Source organism: Caretta caretta, chromosome 8 (genome assembly GCF_965140235.1).
Source record: "Caretta caretta isolate rCarCar2 chromosome 8, rCarCar1.hap1, whole genome shotgun sequence".
In the NCBI taxonomy this organism is placed as follows: Eukaryota; Metazoa; Chordata; order Testudines; family Cheloniidae; genus Caretta; species Caretta caretta.
Window position 1 is genome coordinate 90,259,721 of NC_134213.1, and position 15,839 is coordinate 90,275,559.

The 15,839-nt window shown below is 38.8% G+C and overlaps 1 protein-coding gene across 2 annotated transcripts in view; it reads right to left on the reverse strand.

Moving 5' to 3' along the window:
• The window catches only part of PDE4B (phosphodiesterase 4B), a 404,634-nt gene that overhangs the window by 334,529 nt on the left and 54,266 nt on the right, over positions 1–15,839 (reverse strand). For both annotated transcript variants that reach the window (XM_048861443.2, XM_075131780.1), the window contains exon 3: positions 13,777–14,012. In XM_048861443.2, the coding sequence (XP_048717400.2) occupies positions 13,777–14,012 (236 nt within the window). The remainder of the gene's footprint in view (positions 1–13,776; positions 14,013–15,839) is intronic.

Consider the following 15,839-nt stretch of genomic DNA (forward strand, 5'->3'; position numbering starts at 1 on the left):
AGGTGCAGCCCAGTTCCCAAACCCCTTTGAAGCTTTCACCTATAGAGTTCAGCTCCTTATCCACTGAACACTCACAGAAACACCAGGGGTCTGCTGTCCAGTTTTTATGATTCAATTCAGGATCAGCACTTTGCTTAATATCACAGCACTTAGATATATTTATAGTGAAAACAAAGATAAGTTTATCACCCAAGATTCAACAAACAGCGAGTAAAGATAATGGAAACAAAGATTACATATAAAACAAAATTATTGCATATTTTCTAGAGATGAAAAACTTAAAAGGCTAGCCTCCTGTCTAAAGTCTTATCTTACCCAAAGTCTTCTGCAGCATTTTCAACCAATGCTTGTTGTGATCCCGTGTTCATGAATGTAGACACATTGTCCGTTTACTTCCTAGGTGTAGAACAACAGGATGTCTTCTTTGTTCCCCACATATAGTCCAGCAAATCTTTGAAGTGTATTTCAAGATAATGTTCTCTTCCCCCTCTCTGTTTCCCTAATTGTTAGTTCTTTTCTGCAATTCTTATAATCCTTCATCTGCATCAGTTTAGAAGGGTGATGGGAGACCTATTATGTTAACTTACAACACTTAATTTACATCTCGACAGAGAGAGACATGTGAATAAACATTCCTTGTTGGACAGAAAATCTGTTTGTCAACTCTGCCTTGATACAGACTTTAAACACATTTTCAGTTTATATACACATAACTCCTTACATAGTACTCGTACATACATTTCTAACTATTTTAAATGACCAGAGTGACCCTGGGTTTCATTTAAGACCTTACATGGCATTCTTTGGTGAAGCAAAATGTACATAACAGAATGAGGACTTTCATGTAACCGAGTTGGCATTGAACGGTTCTTGGCTCTCAGCAGTCTTCCTATATCATGTGCACAAAGACTCTTAAACCGAAACTTCGGGTGATAGGATTACACAGTTAGTGGCTCATTAGTTGCATATCCAGAGAGAGAGACACTGGGCCTGATTTTTAGAAGTGTTTAGGATTTACAACTGTAACTGAAGTCAATGGGAGCTGTGGAAGTTCAGTTCCTATGGTAGTCAGGCACTGTGATCTGGAGAAATGAGCACGGGTTTGAGAGTCAGGAGGTCTAGAGTTTTAATTATGCCTCTGCCACTGACCCCTTACCTCATCTTTACTCAGGCTAAAACCCCACTGAAGTTAATAGGAGTTTTGCCCAAGTGAAGACAGGAAGAATTTTTTAGTAAAAACATTTAACGGTGAGGGAGAAATGGGTAGAATTCTGTTCTTATTTAAATTAAACACATCTTGTAATTCTTTTGTGCATATTTTAGGAAACTTGACAACTTTTCCTTCAAGAGGGTAGAGAAACTGGAACAAAGAGGAAAAAAATCTCCAAGTTAGCTAATACATATTTCCTCCTCCCACCTCTTCACACCTTTTTAAGTGTTAAAAAAAATGTTGCTCCTGAAATGACAAAAAAATGAAGATTTTTTTCCCCTCTTTTCAAGCTAGACAGCCCCTCTCACCAGGACTAGTTGCTCATTTCATGTCTGGAGATATCAAATCCAAATAGTTCTCTACCTCTGAGAGCTTTGGTCCCGTTTCCCACAGAAAAAGAAGGTCTGTAAAAGAGTAGACCATATAGGGACTGTGTCATAACTATTACATCTTCAGCCTTCATATAGTATATTTGCTCTTGCAGTTCACCATGGTAAGCTAACTAGAAACAGAAAATAAGCTTAAGGGAACACGTGAATCCTTCCTTTTAATAAATAAATGCAAAGAGTCCTTTAAAATTTTGTCTTCATATTTTCATAGTTCATTGGATTCATCTACCAGGTTAGTAGGAGGGAATGAAAACATCTAGTGATCTCCTGGAGGGTCTAGCAAAAGAAAAATCAAACGGCCTGATCCTGAGGGGATCTGACCTATTGCAACTCCTATTAACTTCAATGCTCAGATAGAGCAGTCTCTAAATGTGTTAGATAGTATTTCAGAATGATTTCCACAAAAGAACAAAGCAATCACGGCACAGATGAAACCCTTTTAGTCTGTATCCAGCTCTAAAACAATTCAATATTCTCTACATCTAGGTTGTTGTCAAGGAGACTTGTGGTAATCATAGTAATTCTCTTTTCAAAGCTAAACTATCATTTATATTGTTCAGAAAGAGTGCATTGTAATTAAAAACCATTTTCCCCATAGAGTGCATTAGATGTTATAAAGAGTATACTTGACCTCCTTTTTTAAGATGAGTGCATGCCCCAAAGAACTGCAGCACAGGCTTTTGAAGTACAAGATCTGTATTTAATCAGAATGATTGAACGTGTGTTATTAGAAGTCTTATGTACAGACAAATTAAAGCTCTACAGCAGCTAATGATATCATAATTACAAGAAAAAACTAGACTTTACGTAAAGTCTATAGGTATTTACATTTAAATATTTTAAATGCTGTAAATACATCGATAAAAGTCAGACTTTTTTTTTTGGTTTTTTTTGTGGCATCTATCACCATAATATCAGAGGACCTATTGATCAACTAGCCTATTCCCCCAGCCATTATAAGATTATTCTCTGAAATATATTCTCTAGTCTTGTACAGTTCAGTTTGAAATGATCTAAACAGTGGGACGTCCACCATTTCTCCAGGAGAAATGTTCAAGTTTAAACAGCTAGAACCATTAGAAACATTTCCCCCAAAAAGTCAGCATACATTTTTCTGATCTTTATTTTATCCCATTAGTCCTAGTTATAGCTTTATACTTCCATAAACAATTCTTCTCCTCCTCAACTATTTGTACACAGTTATGATTGACACACACCTCCTGCTTAGTTCTCCAGACTGGCTATATATAATTAGGCCCTTTAATCTTTCTTCACAGATCAATACCTCCAGCCTCTTTGTAATTTTAGCTTCCTCCATCCACCCAGGAATGAATTCTAATTTATCAGTTTCTTGCTGGTAAGAAGGGGTCTAGAACTGAATGCAGTATTCTCCTGAATGTGTGGTCTTACTAGTCTCTGCCATCCAACATCCTATTGGCTTATTTTACTGACGCACATAACTTACTGTTTGCTGTCATCAGCTGGAGAACAATTTAAAGTATTACAAGCAATGGAGGTCAAGATCCAGAGACAATACATTAAAGGTCTGATCCTATATTCCATCTTCATCCCAAATGCCCACTGAAGTGAGTGGGAATTTGCAGTCTACCAGGAATACAGGATTACAAGGAAAAAATACATTGATAAATCTGAATGCCATTTGCAGTGTCAAGAAATCCATTGCTTGTAATACTTTAAATTGTTCTGCAGCTGATGACAGCAAACAGTAAGTTATGTGCAATACAAGTTAGAAGCTTCAGAGTGACCGAAGCAGGAGAAAGTGTCATTGCTGGATGAGTAACAATAGCATTCAGACGCACAGAGCACCACTTAATTTTGCCAATTCATTAAGATTTTGGTAAAAGCCTGTATAAAACCAGAAAGTTCAAAAGAGCTTTAAATCCTGATAAGAAATTTGCAGCTTTCTTTGACTGATAAGGAATGGCAAGAATCACTGGCTCAAGTAGGAATTCAATCCAGTGAACTGCTGAAACCCATCAACTCCCACTGAAGTGGTTTTCCTTCAACTCCATGAAGCAACTGAGGATTGAACAGGATTGGGCCATTAATGCCATACGTATTTCAACAGACCTTTTTGAATTATAGTTTAAATAGCTTTATGGAATCTTTATCCCACCAAATATATTCAGTCTATATTACATTTAATGCTAATAGCATGATCTCTTCTCAGAAATATGCTCATAATAGACTATTATATTCATGTGGTTTGGGATGGGCCTAAAGTACAGCCGAAATGTTACATGTTATTGGTCCAATATATATACTCAACTTGATAATATTAACACAACTCCACTTATATGGGCCTGATTCTCTGCTCATTTACTCTGGTACTTTACTAAAGTAAACTGAATTATACCAGTGTAAAACTGTTGTAAGATCAGAATCAGGCCCTATGTCAAATCTAACTAGGCAGACAGTCTCAAACTATAGGGTAAAAGAATAATTTTGGCTGTTTTGACTGAAGATGGAAAGATTATTCTTTCCCTCCTTGCTCTTTCATCTTGCCTTGATTTATTACTGCAGTGTCAGTTATGAAAAATAGACAAGGACATCTGAAGATAATTTAACAACTCTTATGAAATATGGACAAAATTTATGCAAGTACTGCCTAAAAGGATTTTAAAGTTAGAATGGAGTTTGAAGATCTAACCCCTGAGTACTCCATTCCATGCATGATTTGTGCACACAGTTTCATGTGTGTATTACCTTAGAATCTGCATATACATATTATTTTGTTTGCAAATAGCTGAGTTTTTCTTGACTTTATTGCCTTTCAGTCATTGTCTGTTAATTGTTTACGGTTCATGTCATAAAACCATGGATGTTAATAAAACATGTTAAAAATGGTATTGGGGAATATTAAATATGTATAACTCCTGGTGCAATAACAGGGCAAGCAATGACAAGGCAACTTTGTGTAGTTATTCTGGGCTTTGTATACATACTGGAACTAAAATTTAGGGTAACCCAAGAAAGAATATGGCAGAAAATAAAAACTTTAAAAATTATCAATTAGGTCCTTTTTTTCCCTTCTCCTCCCATAAAAATTTACCCTATTTTTGATGTCTCAAATTTTTCTTTTTATAAATTACAGTGTTGACAAAGATATATTGACATTTCAGCTACAGACAGACCTCCATGATAGGTCATCATGAGTTACTCCACACCAAAAATCTCAACATTGCAGATTGACTATTGTATAATTTCAGTCATGACAGAAGCAGATTTTAAGACAATTCAGGTAACCAACAATGAGAAAAAAACTTGGAAAGTAAAAAAAGATACTAAAGCTGCTGTAATCTCTGTCAACATGTGAGAGACTGTAAGAATGCAGTAAATAATGCAGAGTGTCCTATAAAATGCAAGGCAACTTTAAAATCCCTGCTAAAGCTTAATCAGATATAGCAGAATTAACCCCCACTGAATTCTACTTGGTTTGTTGGCATCCTGTTGGGATTGTCAGGTACTGCAGTTGCTTAGATCAACTACTTTCTGTCTCAGCATTCAAATCCATATCATTTCAGTCATGAAGCATTCTTGGAATTGTGCTGAGATTTTCAAGTACATGGAGACAAATTTGCTTTTCTTTAGCCATGGATTTATTCTCATGGCTTTGGATGTCTTCAGAACCCCTTACTGGAATTATGTTCTTGTGAATCATTTCAGCCTACCCATTACTCTCCCTTAAAGAGAGTAACTCACACTTAGATAACTACCCACTACCAGACAGTGAAAAAAGTTATATATCCTAGGTGTGACATCCAAATACTTCTAGTAAATTCCTCTTGACACACTAACAAATGCCTTACAATACTATATACAAACTCCCTAACAACCTTTCAGTTTAAAAGTCAATACATTAGACAGGGATATTTGTCATCTTGCTCTCTTTTAGCTATTCTGGTGAACAGTGTGAGACTCAACATAGAACCCGAGACTCTGAAATACTTTGCAAAAGGAGATCAGAATGAGCACAAATTTAAGAATGCAAGGAAAAGTGCAAAACCCATCTTTTCACAATGGCTGTAGCGATGATAGTGTAAAGGAGATGCAGCACTTCTCATGGAAAAAAAAGCGCAAAAAAAAAAAAAAACCCAAACCCATTAAGTACAGTGTGTAAACTGATGAAATGGCTCTGTAGAAACAAAATACAGATAACACTCAACCAGAGTTTTCCCCTAGGGTTAAGTTACCCAGACCTCTAATCAAATTAAAAGAGAGGGGAAAAAACAAAACAAAACAAAAAAATCAGACAACCAAAGACCTTCAGCCTTCTGTTCAATGCAGTCCTTTGACCCTGGGTTCTGCCTCCACCAAAACCAGAGGCTGATCTAGATGTAGAGAACAAAGTCTTTTCTGGAATTTTGTGTGAGTTTCTATAGCTGTTGCCTAGATATTAGAGTGACTGAAATCTTACAAATTTTTTTTATAAACAGACAGATAACATGCTAGATAATCAGAGCAATGAAGTATATGCATTAGCACCAAAAGTGAACTATCATGCCTATGAAATCACCAGGAAGATATCTATCATAACTTAACAGTCACTACAAAAAATATGACTCGTTACAATGAATAATAAGAAAATGAAGTGAAAACATCTTTATTAAGACTGACTGACTCACCTTTCGTGTCATAAGCCCACCACCTAATAATGAGCTATCCCATAACTCTCTTGTTGTTTTTACAAGTACAGCTATGGATTACACAAAATCCAGGTATAGCAGTTTCTGAACAGGTCTTATTGATTTGTCTGCTCTGCAAAATGTCTCCAATGTGCAAGTCTATACACTCACCTAGTAAGAACTGTTTCAAGTAAAATGGATCTTTAAATATTTGTACTGGCAGCATAGATAAGAAATACCCTCTATTTATTCTTTGGACTATTTCTTTCTAAATCTGAGTCTAAAATTATTTGATTGTGTCACTTTAATTGTACTGCTCCTTTGATCAGTTTCCTCAACTGGCTCTATTATTTTGGTTTTTCTTTGCCTATATGCTTTGCCCCACAAAATGGTACAAACCTCCTTTGCAAACTCCATCTCACTGTTAATCAGCCTTTCCAAAGCCTACCTTTAAAAACTCCTCTCCCCCCGGCTTTATGGATCATCATTAATCCCTACTTCCATCTTCTCCTGCATATTCTAACGCTATGCAGAAAGGTCTAATCAGGGCAGTCTTTGATTCAAAGACAAATCAGACACCTCATTAAAGCGAACAGGTGTGCCAAGCACACACTGATCCTTGGTGTCGCACACTTGCTTTCAGCACACTGATGGGTATGTCTTCACTGCAGAATTAACTTGGGTGACAGGTGCCCTGGTGTGAGGAGCCACACTGTAAAAGCTATACCCAAGTTACTGTGTCCTCACTGTTGCTGCACCAGGACTTCTGGGGACACATTGATGGTTGTTTGTGCTGTGTTAAGCGGAGGGGATATAGGATTCTTTTCTAGTGAATTGTGGGGACCTTGTCTGTCCCTCTGGGCTCACAGGAGAAATTGTCGGAAGGCAAAGGAGGATTGTCAGCAGACAAGTGATTTGGCGGACACCCTGACTGCAAAATGGGCAGGTTACCAGTCTGAATTAAAGCTTCACTTGGGCTTTACCCAATAACTAAATAATAATAAGGTGAGCCAGCTAGCCCCGGTTCAAAGCACCACTAAACCCAGGTGAGAGGTTTTTGCATGTGTGGACAAGAGAGGTATTAGAGGCAACCCAAAAGTAAGAGCCCAAGTAACTCTCCAGTGAAGATATACCCTATCTGTTCTTGTCCCCTGCCTGAAATGTATATTTTTACGGTGTGGAGAAAATGAATAAGAGAGTTATTTACTCATTCACATAACACAAGAACCAGGAGTCATCCAATGGAATTAATAGGCAGCAAGTTTAAAAGAAACAGAAGGAAATATTTCTTCACATAATATACAGTCAACCTGTGAACCTCATTGCCATGGGATGTTGTGAAGGCCAAAACTATAACGGGGTTCAAAAATGAATTAGATAAGTTCATGGAGGACAGGTCCAACAATGGTTATTAGCCAAGATGGTCAGGGATGTAATCCCATGCTCTGGGTGTCCCTAGCCTCTCACTGCCGGAAGCTGGGAGTGGATGACAGGGGATGGATCACTCAGTGAGTGCCTGTTCTGTTCATTCCATCTGAAGCACCTGGCATTGGCCACTGTCGGAAGACAGGATACAGGGCTAGACAGATCATTGGTCTTATCCAGTATGGCCATTCTTATTTTTTATCAGAGAAAATCCTTTATCTAAAGTACTAGTCCTGAAGTCCACAGAATTCAGGGTTCTCAATACTAACCACAAGTTAGTTCAGACATTTACCCTCTATTTGTCCAATTACTCTGCAACCTCAAATAGGTTTTACTATACTTAATGTCCTTGATGCCAGGTCCCCTACTAGACCTAATCCAGACAAAAGAGCATGTACTCTATCCATCCATTGCCTTTAACTATCATCTACAGCAAACCCACAAGAAGTCCTTTGACCAAGGTCCTCTAGGTTTACATTTCTACACAGAGTTTCATTTTGAGTCCTCCATTTCATAAACTCCTTTTGCCACAGCATCAACCAACTCACTATTGTGTAAAGGTAACTCTAACCATATTGAGTAAGTCATAGCAAATCTTCCCACCTTATTCTTTTGAGGATTGTGAAGACACAAAAGATGTTTGAGTACTGAAGCTAAATTCAGTGAATAATCTCGGCAAACAATTTCTGGAGTTTATGGGCCCATAATCATAATATTTCACAGGATATGAACTGGATTAGCCATCCCTGACAAATGGAAGATGTGGACTGATAAAACACTCCTCCTGTCACACATCCAGTCTCCTAGAAACTGAGCTGCCTTGTTCCAGTCATTGAACCAGACTGCGAACTCAAGTTTGAGAATTTCCTCAAAGAGAAAGATTGCTTCTTTCCTACCTCATAGGACTGAGACCCCCCACAGCTTAGACTTATTAGACCCCTAGACTTAACAATGTGAAAACATTTGTGCAGAGGAAGGGCTGAATTTTGAATTTCTGACTATGGCGTCTGAATTTTCACAAAAAGCTCTCTGAAGGGCTAGGGCTCACAATGGAAGCCTGAGACATTTTACACTGGGACTAAGTTTGATCCCACACTATACTATGTGAGGCAATCAAGGCTGCAGAGCTACTAACAGAACCCCAATGACTAGAACCCAGTCAGAAAATGGAAAAAAAAATGTGAACATCAAACCTGTCATTATACATAAAGCTGGGGCCTAACTCTAAAAAGGTGAGGGGAGGAAAGGTTCTCCTGAAACAAAAGTTGCTTGTTGGGAATCAGGGTTCTGAATCATGAACATTAATATTTAATGCAGCAGCACCAAGGTTTCTCTTAGGACTCTACATGGGTATGTAAAATATAAGTTAGAAATAAGAAGCAATGATTTTTCAGTCACCTATTGGAAGAGACGTATTTTTTTTTAAATTATTAGCATGTCAATGCTAATTACTAACTTTTTCTATAGGCTTATCGTTTTAGAAGAAAAGCAGATCTTGTGATACCACACATATAAAGCGCATACATCCATTTTACTGTATTAGAAGAAAGGTGCAGCTACTCCCCCTTGTGTTGTAAAGAGAACTGATCATGAACTAATGATAATTCTTTATATTTTTCTTGGTCTTAAATCATCTATTAACAGTGCTCTGAGCCCAAGATTAATTCATTCTTAAAAGCAACAAACATGAATAGTCTCCCCATTCTCTCTTTCAAACAACGTTATAAGTTGTTATAAATGTATCATAATGGACAATCTAAAAATGCTCAGAAAGGGGAAATCAACACCTTCACAGTCAACAGGCTCAATCCATCTGAAATCAGAAACCTGGTTTCCAGTAATTTTGTCCAGTTGTTACTTAATCAACTGCAATTCTTGAGCAAAAATCCCTTGAACACCCAATTCCATTCTGTATTGCTCCTGTACCACCACTCCTCAGTTTGGAGAGTAACTCCATGTTCAGAATGGTAATTGGGCTTTGAGGAAAGATGTTGGGCAACCACACTGAGCATGCTTAGAAAAGTGCTCTAAATATGATTATTAGAGATGAACCCAAATTGAAACTCCAGTTGTGAACAATTCTGAACTTTATGAAGTTTTAACCCAGATTCACACTTTGAGAAAGTTCAGATCCAAATGTGAACTCTGCAGCTGGAACTCAAAATCTACAATGTGCTGACTCGAAACCCTGGATCCAAAACACACCTGAACTCTGAAAAAGTTATGATCCAGAGATCAGCTTCTGCAGAAAAGGACCTAGGGGTTACAGTGGACGAGAAGTTGGATATGAGTCAACAGTGTGTCCTTGTTGCCAAGAAAGCTAACGGCATTTTGGGCTGTATAAGTAGGAGCATTGCCAGCAGATCGAGGGACGTGATCATTCCCCTCTGTTTGGCATTGGTGAAGCCTCATCTGGAGTACTGTGTCCAGTTTTGGGCCCCACAGTACAAGAAGGATGTGGAAAAATTGGAAAGAGTCCAGCAGAGAGCAACAAAAATGATTAAGGGGCTGGAGCACATGACTTATGAGGAGAGGCTGAGGGAACTGGGATTATTTAGTCTGCGGAAGAGAAGAATGAGGGGATTTGATAGCTGCTTTCAACTACCTGAAAGGGGGTTCCAAAGAGGATGGATGTAGACTGTTCTCAGTAGTACTAGATGAAAGAACAAGGAGTAATGGTCTCAAATTGCAGTGAGGGAGGTTTAGGTTGGATATTAGGAAAAACCTTTTCACTAGGAGGTGAAGCACTGGAATGGGTTACCTAGGGAGGTGGTGGAATCTTCTTCCTTAGAGGTTTTTAAGGTCAGTCTTGACAAAGCCCTGGCTGGGATGATTTAGTTGGTGTTGGTCCTGCTTTCAGCAGGGCGTTGGACTAGGTCAGTGGTTCTCAAAGCTGGTCCGCCCCTTGTTCAAGGAAAGCCCCTGGCGAGCCGGACCGATTTGTTTACCTGCCACATCCGCAGGTTTGGCCAATCGCGGTTCCCACTGGCCGCGGTTCACCGCTCCAGGCCAATGGGGGCTGTGAGAAGCAGCACAGGCCAAGGGACGTGCTGGCCACCCTTCCTACAGCCCCCATTGGCCTGGAGCAGTGAACCGCGGCCAGTGGGAGCCGCAATCGGCCGAACCTGCAGACGCAGCAGGTAAACATACCTGTCCAGCCCGCCAGGGGCTTTCCCTGAACAAGCGGCAGGCCGGCTTTGAGAACCACTGGACTAGATGACCTCATGAGGTCCCTTCTAACCTTAATATTCTATGATTCCATCTCTAGGTTTAATGCAGGGTATTTTCTTCCTCATCTAACAGCTGCGACCCTGTGCACTATGTTGCAACACCAGTCAGGTTTGGCCCATCCACCCATCTGCAGATGGATTCAGAGGGGCGGATGAGCCAAATCTGAGTGACACTGTGACCCCATGTTACAGGCTGCATCGCCCGGAGCAGGGAGCTGGGCAGGCTCATTCTCCAACTGCTGCCCCTCAAACTCACCTTACAGCACCCCCATTATACTCACGTGCATGCTGATGTAGCAAGAACGATGTTATTTGGTGACCTTTCTCCACAACTTATCATTTCATCTCTGCACCTCTGCTGTGAAATCTACTAAAAAGTTCCATGCCAAAATTGCAGCCTTAACCATGAGCTTAACCATTTTGCTTGTATTTTGTACCCATTCCGCCATTCTTCATTTTTCTATCTTGTCTTTTTTAGATTACAAGCTCTTTAGGGCAGTGATTGTGTTTTTTATATTTCTATAGAACTTAGAACACTGTGCTAGGTGACAAATTATTAAACATAATTAGTAACACCACCTGTAACTGCAAGGGTTGCTCCTTACTAGTTAAAACTTACTTAAAATTTTGAAAACAAAAGGCTGCATTGCACTGTTCCAGAAAATGTGTTGCTCTGGATTTTAATAAGAAAACACACAACAACATTAAAAGTGATTATATTCAAAGGCATACGCTAATGCAGTATGTTAGTGAACTCAGTTAAGACAACTTATATGAGAAGAATGTGACAGACAGGCACCATTATTTCGCTCCAGGTACTTATCACTCTGGTTGTTGTAGCACTAGTAACCTTTTTTTGGCCCACTCTTATTTAAACTGAATGTGTGAAATTCAGCCCTGACGTAAGGTGCAACATCCCATTGACTTCTATGTGAGTTCCACCTACTAATCGCAGAGCCTGAGTTTGATCCATGTTTTATGCTTTATCCAGGTTTGATGTTTTATGCATCTTACTCTGACCCTACATTGAAAAGGCTTCAAGTACTAGACAACATAGAATGTATATGCCATGAAATCAAACTATATTTCCTCTTTCCTGGAGTAATAAGTTGTACAGATGAAAGCAGGTAGGATAAAAGAGATAAGAGGTGCTACAGCAGACTGCATTAAGAATCATGGGAAGTTATGCCTATGGTTCCATTGCCTTTCAAATAAATTTGTAAAGCACACAGTGCTGGGATTTATTCTTTTATATTTCTACCGAGTAAATCATTGGTTTATCAACATAAGATTTATCAAAACCTATAAGATATTTACATTTTCAGTGTTGCCTTTGAGGATTTTCCACAAGACCCAGAGACTTTGCATTTGACAACAAAATATTTAATGTGTATATAGTGTGGTGGGTTGGAAAATCAACAACCTTCATCCTTTGGCTGAGACCAAGTATAGAGAGTTTGACAAACATTTTTGAGAAAGTACAAGCATGTGAAAAGAGGGCTTTATAATGGAAGTGGAGATGCAATAAATGGGTAGATGAATCATTGATAGTTCAATTTGTAAGGTACAGCAGAGAAACATCCCCTGCAGCTCCATGTGAAGGCTTAGATTCTATAATCCTCCTTGACTCACACTTTTGCAAATCTGAAAGCTATAACATACACTCCAGAGTAGGCCAACAGTTTTCATCAGACGACATCAACATTTCTTACTAATTTTTAAAATCTAACTTAACACATAGATGGGTAACACTATGTGAATATCGCAGGGTACATGGTACTCCACCAGACTGGAACTCAGTGGGTAAATGAGCAATATAAAAAACAAAAAAAAGGAAAACAGAAGGTAAACAGAGGTCACAAATAAATCTGAATGCAAGAAACTCAGCTGGCTCCTTAGACCCAAAACTAACTCAAAAACTAATCAATTTCATGACAGACTCAGACTCCCCACACATCTCTAGTGTGTCTATCTAGCTCATTATGGACACCTCCAATGGTCAGCCTTCATTTCCTGAATACCATTAGGGAGCAGCTATGAGACTTGAGATCATAATCCTCCTTCATGTGAGGCTTTGACAGCTATCCTGGGATATTCTCATACATTGTTCCTCCACCTTACCAAGGAGTTAGAGCACATCCTTTAAATCTCAAGCCTGGTTCTAGCTAAGTAGAGACACCTACTTAGTTTGATATCTACCTCCCAACAGAGATTTGGTTAGTTACACAAGTAATAAAGCATTAATTTATAACCGGCATACCTATTTCCAGAGTGATACCCCCACACACAACTTCCCATCACATGACTAGATTCTAAATCACATCATACTGAGCATATGGGAAGAAACAGAAACTTGCATTATAAAGTAGGTTAAAAAATAGACAGGAGGCTATAAAGATAAGAGGCTTTGACTAAGGGTGACTTTAATTTTATGTTCCATTGACAAGTTCACTAATGTTGGATTTCAAAGTCTCTTAAGATATCTCAAAAACAGAAAGATCCTACTGCTTCTATGAATAACTTCTGTAGGTCATTTCTAACATACAGACAATTTTGCACTTACATATTTATAAGCATTTTTAACTAATCCTCTAAATTTTAACCAAAGGAAAATTTTTATATTTGTTCAGACCACAGAGTGTAATATAAGTTAGTAATTTCATCAGCATTCACCACTACAAAGTCAAAATTCCACACTGTTCTACTGCAGTTATTTCCTAATCTACCTGCGATACCATAACGTGGTACTGGTTGGTAAATGTTGACTTTAGTATTTTAACCACTATATCCCTCCCTCTCCCATTTATAGAGTAACATCTTCAGGGCTTGTTAAAAAAAACAACACAACAGAATTTTAAGAATCTGAAACAATTTACCTGTCCTGGTAAGTGGTGATGGCAATACTTGGTGGAGTCAGCAAAGGCAAAGTTGTTGGTCTAGAAAGGATGTCTCTGTCAGGTGTCTTAGCTCTTTCACTTTGTCTGTGGGACAATGGTGGTAACTGCAAATTACATGAGCAACACCTTCTTCCTCTCCAGAGATCTATGCCGAGCATATTACTAGATGTACTATAAGACTTACTCAGGCCACATTCTAAGTAATCTTTAGCAATCTGAAAAAAAAAGAAAAGTCATTGAAGTTGTGCAAATACATTTTTTCACAAAGAAAGAATATTAGCAATTAATTTACTGTCATAAATGTTTAGTATTTGGGGGAGTTGAACTACTCACAAAATAAATCTTTATTCTTAGCTTCTGGAGAAATTTTACTACTGCCATATTATAAGGTTTTGTGATCATTTGCAACTTCACAGCTGTGAATTTCATAATATTTACAAATTGGAATCAATCCTCCAGTTCCACAGGCTGAAGTTGAGCAGGAATGATCCTCAGCTGAATAATCCACATCACATGGCAAACTTTCAAAATTTAAACTTTTCCTCTGAATAGCACATTCAGCATTCATGCAAAATACTACTCCTTTCTCACATACCACAAATTCATGAATTGCCTCCCTTTCCTGTGAATCATCACAGCTCATCAGGTTTTGCCCTATTCATACCAACTGGCGAAGATAGAGACCACAGAGTTTGTGCTATGATATAGTCTGAATCATCCAAGATCTACTACTTGGGACAAATTCCCATCTGAGATACCTTAAGTGGACAGCCCTAAAGAGAAAGTGCCTGATCAGGCAAGTAGTTTTGTTCTCACCTTTTACTGCTTTTATTCCAAAACATCACCAAGTCCTGGAAGCTAGCTCCCATTCCTCCCACAGCCGAGCCAGAAGTACTTCTGATTAGAGATCAGCCTGAATCTTACAGTTCAGATCTGGCTCAAAATCTGGAACACCTCAAAAATTCCAGGGCATCCTGATCTGAGGTTTTGATTCAATATATCAAAAATGGAACCAACTGCAAAACATGGAAAATATGTTCAAATTTTGAACCTTTCCAATGTTTAGGAGTATTTAGAGCTATGACTTTGGTTCACATCCATCTCTACTTCTTATAAACTTTGAGGAAAACAAGTCAGATGATGCTATTCCCCTGTGTGCAGAAACTGATGGTACTTGGCCTGCAAGAGGCTCCCTTTTCATCATGCCAGTAAGTTCCACTAAGATTTTTCAATTACCAGTTCAGAAGGCAAAGACATGACTATAAACAAAGTCTGGGTAGCTAATTGTTCTGTGAAATCTTCACATCTAAAGTGAAAGGCAATCACATAATCACACCGGTCCAAAAATGTGAATTGTTTTAATGAAGGAATTGCTTTACCGAAGGCATATCGATAGTATCTGCCACCATACACAAAACCCCATCTCAAAGTTTCCAGACATCTCTTCCAGTATCTAATTTTCTGCATGATCAGCTTCTTAAGATTCTATAAAGCAGTGCATGTGATCAATGCTCATGGTAACTGTAGCCTGCCAGGCACTCTAGCTTATACTAATCACAGAGTGCTCTTAACATGCCTTTCTTGACTGTTCAATTCTTGCTCTTAGAAGGTTGTTATTAGGCAATTGCTCTTCCTCCCGGAGTGTACTTTCATATTGGGTCCATCTAGATAGGGCCGCCGAGACTTAGTGAGGAGACATTGTCTGTGGTGTTTTCAGGATGCTCTCTGCCTTCATTTTATCAAACATCCAGCGGAGTCAATTGTCTTAACCAGTGTCTGGTTCAGATGGGGGTAAGGATGAGAGAAAACAGGGTGATCCTCAAACTGCATGAGGCTGGAACAATGTTGAGGCAACCTAGAAATATGGCATTGGTTATACCGGCACCTTCATCTGAAGGTGCAGACCTGCCTTTTGTTACTCAAAACAACAATATAGTTGAATTTCCAGCTATCATTAGAAAAATCAGAGTAGCCATATCCATGACAGCTTCTCCCCACCCCTGATCTGCAACAACCCAGGATATTTTGACAATTTGTTTCAG